This window comes from Mus caroli, chromosome 2, assembly GCF_900094665.2.
Source record: "Mus caroli chromosome 2, CAROLI_EIJ_v1.1, whole genome shotgun sequence".
Lineage (NCBI taxonomy): Eukaryota > Metazoa > Chordata > Mammalia > Rodentia > Muridae > Mus > Mus caroli.
Window position 1 is genome coordinate 79,868,417 of NC_034571.1, and position 7,550 is coordinate 79,875,966.

At 34.5% G+C, this 7,550-nt stretch overlaps 1 protein-coding gene across 1 annotated transcript; it reads right to left on the minus strand.

The window, feature by feature from the left end:
• Nucleotides 1-2,770: 2,770 nt before the first annotated feature.
• On the minus strand, nucleotides 2,771-7,243 carry LOC110290280 (olfactory receptor 9G4). The gene is made up of 2 exons (XM_021156799.1): nucleotides 7,222-7,243; nucleotides 2,771-3,725 (listed from the first exon to the last, which is right to left on the minus strand). The coding sequence occupies exon 2, from the start codon at nucleotides 3,707-3,709 to the stop codon at nucleotides 2,771-2,773; it is 939 nt and encodes a 312-aa protein (XP_021012458.1). The 5' UTR covers nucleotides 3,710-3,725; nucleotides 7,222-7,243.
• Between the last annotated feature and the right edge of the window lie 307 nt (nucleotides 7,244-7,550).

Below are 7,550 nucleotides of genomic sequence, written 5' to 3' on the forward strand. Positions count from 1 at the left end.
TTTTTTCAGGTGCTTCTCAGCCATTCGGTATTCCTCAGGTGAGAATTCTTTGTTTAGCTCTGAGCCTCATTTTTCAATGGGGTTATTTAATTTTCTGGAGTCCACCTTCTTGAGTTCTTTATATATATTGGATATTAGTCCCCTACCTGAATTAGGATAGGTAAATTTCCTTTCCGAATCTGTTGGTGGCCTTTTTGTCTTATTGACGGTGTCTTTTGCCTTACAGAAGCTTCCCAATTTTATGAGGTCTCATTTGTTGATTCTTGATCTTACAGCACAAGCCATTGCTGTTCTATTCAGGAATTTTTCCCCTGTGCCCATATATTTGAGGCTTTTCCCTACTTTCTCTTCTATAAGTTTCAGTGTCTCTGTTTTTTTGTGGAGTTCCTTAATCCACTTAGATTTGACCTTAGTACAAGGAGATAGGAATGGATCAATTCGCATTCTTCCACATGATAACCACCATTTTCTTACCCTGTTCATCTTGGCTTTCTAGCTCTTCATCATTGCTGCTATTTTGAGGGTCTAATCCACGAAGAGAACTTCCAGGCTTTTTCCAACTGCTTCTCACACCTTATCTCTGCGACCTTATAGTATGACTCCATTCTTCACATCTACTCTTGCCCAAGTTCCAGCTACTCCCTGATGAGGGACAGACTGGTGTCTACCTTTTATACTGTTTTATGTCCTACACTGGATACGATGAACTACAGCCTAAGGAATAAAGGTGTATAGGAAGCTCTGAGAAAACTCTTCAAGTTAGCTCATTCTGAAGTATAAGTTGACATATACTGAGCAAGACAGAAGTATGTGATTACAAACTATTTGGGTCAAGGTAAAGGTGCTGAGAATTTATAGGTAAAAATTTTATTGTTTGAAACTTAACAGAAATTGTTTCATTAGTTTACATTTTTTGTAGTAATGAGGAATTTTTATTTTTTAGTGTAATAAGTTATAGATTTTCTTGTTATGCTTTCATGCACAATTTTCTTTACTCTCATTTAGTTTGTATTAGTTGAGTAATTGAACTGAAGTCTACTAATGACAATTAATTTATATTATTAATACAGTTTTAAAACACAAGTCTTTAATTGGATGTGAAAGAGGAAAGCCTATCATATTTTCTTAATGGATTGATACTTAACTTATTCTCTCTCCTAATGCTGACCCAATTCTTGTCCTTGTACTACAAGTATTGTGGATATGTGCCAGAAACACATTATGAATTATTAATAACAACCTGTCATTTCTAATCGGCACTGAAAGGGATCCCTCATTGAACAAAAGATGTATAATGTTAAAATTGGCTTTAGGGAAGGAAGAAGATAATTATATATGGGAGAACAACTACACACAAATCAAAAAATAAGAAAATTGGAGCTAATTCATATGGTATAATGTCTGCCACTATTGATCATATTTAAATTTTACTGAATTTATACAGGTGCTCATTTTATCAATTGCAGTAATAAAATTTAACCTCTGGCTTAGAAATCTAGTAACTACACTGACCATGTACTAAATATCAAAGTGCACATTTCTTTTCAAAGTGCCTGTGATGATAATACATGGGTTGAGTCTAGAGCATTATTTTACTAATCTAAGCATATATGTGTACATTGCCTCAAGAGGTAACAGACAATTTAGCTTGAAGCATTGTTACAAACTCTTCTAAAACACCATCTGTTAGAATTCCAAGTAAATAAATAACTAAATAACATGTCAATTGATCCACTGCAATTGTTAATGGAACTTAGATATGAAGGTAATTATAGCAAGTCCTTAAAGGACAGGAGACAGAGGTTTTATTTCTGATGGAATTCACTAGAGGGTTAAGGCATTGACTTCACATGAAGGTTTAAGGGAATTGGCTCATTGTCAGGGGTACCAACTATTTGATCCTCCAGGGTTTCTGGCAGCATCATAAACAGCTTTTTTAGGGATGGAAATATGCTGACAATTCCCCAGCTTTTGTCCAGGCCTAAGAGACAAGCAGGCAGCTGCTGGATTTGGAAAGATACAGGCTAAAGAATCCGGCTAGTTTATTTTATCTAAAGTTGTTTTTCCCCTAATTGAGTAATTTTAATATGGAACCTGACTGAGGGTCCTGCAAAGTACCTACTCTTCTTGGGAGACTACACAATAGTTAGGGTGATAAATAACCAAAAGGACACATAATTTTCATAGATTACAAAGTGTTTCATTGATATTTTTAGCTGCATCTTATCATATTGACAACTCCTAAATACTTTGTCTGATACTACAATGATATAAAAGTTATATGATGTACAAAGAATGCTTTTGCCTACTACATTTATGCTTTATTAAGGAATTTATTGGTGCTCTCACTGTATTAAAGTAAAACCCCACAGCTTTACATACACAACCAAGAATCTTAGCAGTCTAAAACTACTTTTAAGAGAACAACAATGGTTTGACCAAATTAATTTAAAACTATGCTCTTTCAAACTGTAACTTTATTTTCCTCAAATTCTTTAAAAATTAACCAACAAGATGAATTTTATGAAAAACTAAGAGACAAAATATAATATGTAAGAGCATTGAGTGTTCAAGCACATAAACTATAGGTATTGAATGAATTATATTATATATACAATACAAAAATAATAATTAAAAGTCATTTGCTCATCATTTCACCATTCAAAGGGTCACTTGTTCTATTTAAGTGAAATGCATAAATGTGAGAACACATGGAAAACAGAGTTATTGGGAGAATATGTTAACAGCACTTAGTCAAAAGTGATCATCTTCATGCATGTGGTCGTATTGTCTGTGTTGCTTTCCTGAAGGCATCTTTGACATCTTTGTTTCTTAGGCTATAGATGAGAGGGTTGAGCAATGGGTTGACTACAGTGTAGAAGAGGGCAGCCACTTTGTCCTTTTCTAGTGAGTAGGTTGAACTAGGCCTTGAATACATGAACAGCAAGGAACCATAGAACAGCATGACAGAAACCAGGTGAGAGGCACAGGTAGAGAAAGCTTTACGTCTTCCTGAAGCTGAGCGGATCCTCAAGATAGCCAGCAGGATGTTGAAGTAGGAAATGAGGATGGCAAGAATGCTGGAGAGCACCGTGAAGCCCACCACACCCAGGAGGACTTTTTCATAGACACGGGTATCTGTACAGGACATTTTTACCAAGGGTGGTGCATCACAGAAAAAGTGGTCAATAATATTTTTACCACAGAAAGTTAGCCGGAAGGTGTTTGCAGTATGGGCTATGGCATTCAAAAATCCCCCTATGTAACACCCAGCTACTAGCCCAGTACAGAGAGAAGATGACATGATGCTTGAATAGATCAATGGACTACAAATTGCAGAATGTCGGTCATAAGCCATGGCTGCCAGCAGGTAACACTCAGTGTAGGCTACAACACAGGAGAAGAACAGCTGAGCCCCACATCCAGCCAAGGAAATGCGTTTGTCTTCTGAGATACAAGTGGCCAATATTTTGGGGGTATATACAGAAGTATACCAGAAATCCAAAAATGACAGATTGCTGATGAAAAAGTACATAGGTGTATGCAGTCTAGAATCAATACGGATTAAAACAACCAGCAACATGTTCCCTGACAGTGTCAACAAGTAGATGGTTAGAAATATTCCAAATAGAATCAGCTGCCAGTGGGGGTCTGCTGAAAAGCCCACAAGGATGAATTCAGTCAGGATGGTACGATTGTCCAACTCCATGTCCACAGAGGAAAACCTGGTCATCAATAAACATCAAATAATGATAGCAAACATTTCAGGTAATTTATGAAATACCAGAAAGTCTATAAGCTTTTATTATCCTAAATTATAAAACTTTAGTATATGACTTTAAAATACTATAACAATTGTGGTATAAATGACTTTCAAATTAGAAAAATTTACATAGTAGCTTCAATGCAGAGCATGGAATTGGTGAGAGAAATAGCTTATAGAATTGTTCAATAAACAACTGGCATTTCCCCCAATTATATAAAGAATATAGGTATAAAAATGCCCAGAACAAAGTTTGGTCAGTTGTCATCACTCATAATACTGAAGTACTCTGGGTTGAACATGGTGTCATAAGCCTACACACAGGAGAGTGAGACAAGAGGATCCTAAATTCACATTCATCTTATGCTTTCATAGTATCTCTAACAGAAAGTTCACACACACACACACACACACACACACACACACACAAAACTTTAATTTGTTTCCATAGTTAATTAAGAATTTCTCATGTGTCAAGAATTAAAGTTCATATGCATCATTTTTCTGCTTGTGTAACACGGAAAAGAACACACTCATTATAGATCATATTGCAGGTACTATATTGAACTCTATGATTAATTTAATTTACAGAATTCATATATTATTTGCATAGCTCATGTGACATTGCATACTTCATGATATAATTCATGAAGCTCAAGTGTGTAGAATGTATTTAATCAGTCACACAGCCAAGTAAAAATGTGTGTTAAGGAGACTTAGAAACTACACACACACACACACACACACACACATATGTATCATACCAGTATGCTATTGTGCCATAGACTACAGACAACTCTAATATTTACTTAAAACTCTAGAAAAATATTTCACACATTCTCCCATTAAAGAGTAATTAATGGGACTAGTGAAGTGATTCATCAGGTGAACACTCCTGCAGCCAAGATTGACAATCTCAGTTTGATTCTCAGAACCCACATGGTAGGAGGAGAAATGTGATTCATATTCAAATTGTCCTCTGACTTGTACACCTCACACACATACACACACACATACACACACACACACATACACACAAACTGTAGTAACAACTAAATGAGATGAAAATCAAATAAAACATCAGTGTTTGAGGATGTTGTATTCAATCCAGTTATAATATTTTATATTGTTTTTAAATGTCAGATAGTACTATATGAATTTGTACAGATTTTAATGTTTTGGGGTATCTGTAAAAAGTTATTTACATTTTAAATAGTGAGAAATGGAATTAAGAGAGGGTGACAGGAAGTCTGGCAAGCCTGAAGGAACAATGGGAGGGAGAGAGGAAAGAAGGAAACAAGGAAAGAAGGATAAAAGGAAGGGCAAAAGTGACCCAGGGAGAAAAAAAGTGAGAGAAGAAAGCTGTATTTTCAAAGATGTGTATGACTTATAGTGATTATATATTTCACCCATATTTCTGAAGATAATATCAAGTCAGAATTATTTTATAAATAAAAGTCATGTACTATTTACTTTATTCCATGATCTGAGATACGTAAATATCAGTCAGGATTTTCTTATGTAGTAGATATTAAACACAAGGTAGAACTTTTCTTTTGCTTAGCTTATAAGAGACTGAGGAACAATGAAGCATGAACTTAGAATGCTGTTTTCCCCAAAATGCTAAGAATTCTTTAAAACACAATCAAAATCAGAACCATAATAAAGAGTAGATTTTTACCTCCAGCTGTTTATGCAGAGTGACAATCTAGAAACAAACAGTAGTTGTTGATGCATTACAATTTTCAAAACGCTCGCTTTTGAGCAAAGCCAGATAATATTATCACAAGTGTACACTCAAGATTTTTTTTTCCCTCTTCACAATCAGGACGCAAGGAACTTGAAATTGTTTCACTAAGCACAGGATTTAACTGAGGTATTGTGGTCAGCACAGCTTGAAGATGTAAAGCTGTTGACTTCTATCACTTCTGCTATACTATACATTGCTTTCATTAACATATATGGTACAAGCAGCTTAATCCTACCCTTGATGTTCTGTAATCAGGCTATAACTTACCTTGAGACTATCACTCTCACTAGTCCTATCTTACTTTATAACTCAGCATTCTAGACACTCACATCTGATTTGTTCATAATGTTTAATATGGTATAGATGTTCCAGAGGACCCAGTTTTCTTTGTTTTGCTCCCAAGCTGTGGATTTGTTGTTTTGGACATTCCCTAATTATAGGGTTTTATCTTTGAACACTTTCTTTAACCTCTAATTCTACTTCACCCCTTTCTTTTCTTTTTCTTTTTCAAATATAACATCTCTGAGCAGTATCAAAGGACTTTTAGCAGTGTGTTTCCTGTTCCTGCAACAGTAGTTGATGGACATCTTCATGGTCAATATACTAGTCTCTTTAAGGCAATTGAAAATGCCTTTATCTGGTTATGACCCATTGTTAGTCACTTAAAAACAACATTCCTTATTTCTCACCAATAATTCTCATCCTTATGACTCCATTGAGCTCCTACTGTGTTAATTAATCACTGTTGAAATAATCTCATTTACCAACCTTTATCTGTTTTTAATGCATTAATTGCTCATTTCTCCTCAATAAAATTCAACTTCATTGGGCAAAATATTTTTCTGCTCATTCCTGCTATATTGTGGCACTGAGAATTTTTATGTGATAAACAAATACATACATGATCATATATCTTGAACTTTTATTTACTAAATGATTGCATACATCCAAAAGAACTTCAAGTATTTATATTTAAAATTCAGTGTAGTATTATCATTAAATGTCTGACAACAAAAAATTTTCCTCAAGGGTGGCATACTATATCACAGCAATAAGGAAGAAAATTCATTTCAAAAAGAAAATTTATTCCCAGAATTTCAAATCCATTCTGAATCTGAAAAAAAAATGCTTATTATACATGGTCATTAAAATACAATGCACACAAAGTGCCAGAACAAAACATGATAGGGCACACAGACAGGATGGCTTTTTAAAATGCATTGCCTGTGTATCTGCCCTGTTCCACATTGTTTCAATTAAGTAAGAAAACTTTAATTATATCTCTTTGATCTCTAAAAATCAGTTCTAAGAAGTGGAAGAAACACATACCACTTGTCAAACTTCACAGAGTACCACAAACAATGGAGCTGAAAGCAATCCACACATTCTAATGTTTCACTGTGCAATTAAACACAGTGAAATTCAAATATTTCAATACAAATATCAGACATGTAGTCAAATTGTATAATAAGAACAAACAATAGAATATTAACTGAAATGTATATGCTTATATGTATATATTCTGTGCGTGTGTTTGTGTGCATGCATGTGTGTGTGTGTGTGTGTGTATGTGTATACATTTATATTTATGTCTAGCATAGCAGTGATCTTTGGGTTGCCTAGCCCAAATCTATATAATATTTTCTTGTTTATTGTAGCTGAGGTTCCAGTTAGAGAATAATGCTTAGGTTTCATTTCAGGTACTTACTCTTTGCAAAGCCAGTACTTGGAAGTGACACAGTTTACTTTCTTTTGGTATTTTGATGTGTCTTTGTTTGACCCAATATATATTATTTCTTCATTTGTCCATTGAGACTTCTACATAGCAACCAGAAATATATACTTCATTCTCCAAAGACACAATTAGAATTCACTTGGAGTTTGGGGGATGATGTATCATTTAGAGTATAGTCAAAGGAGTCATGCTATATTAAAATTTGAGTATACACAACTAAGCCACAATATAAGCATAAAATATTTGATGATAGAGTTTTTCAAATGATGCTACACAGAATTTCTAGAATATACCATTGTTCT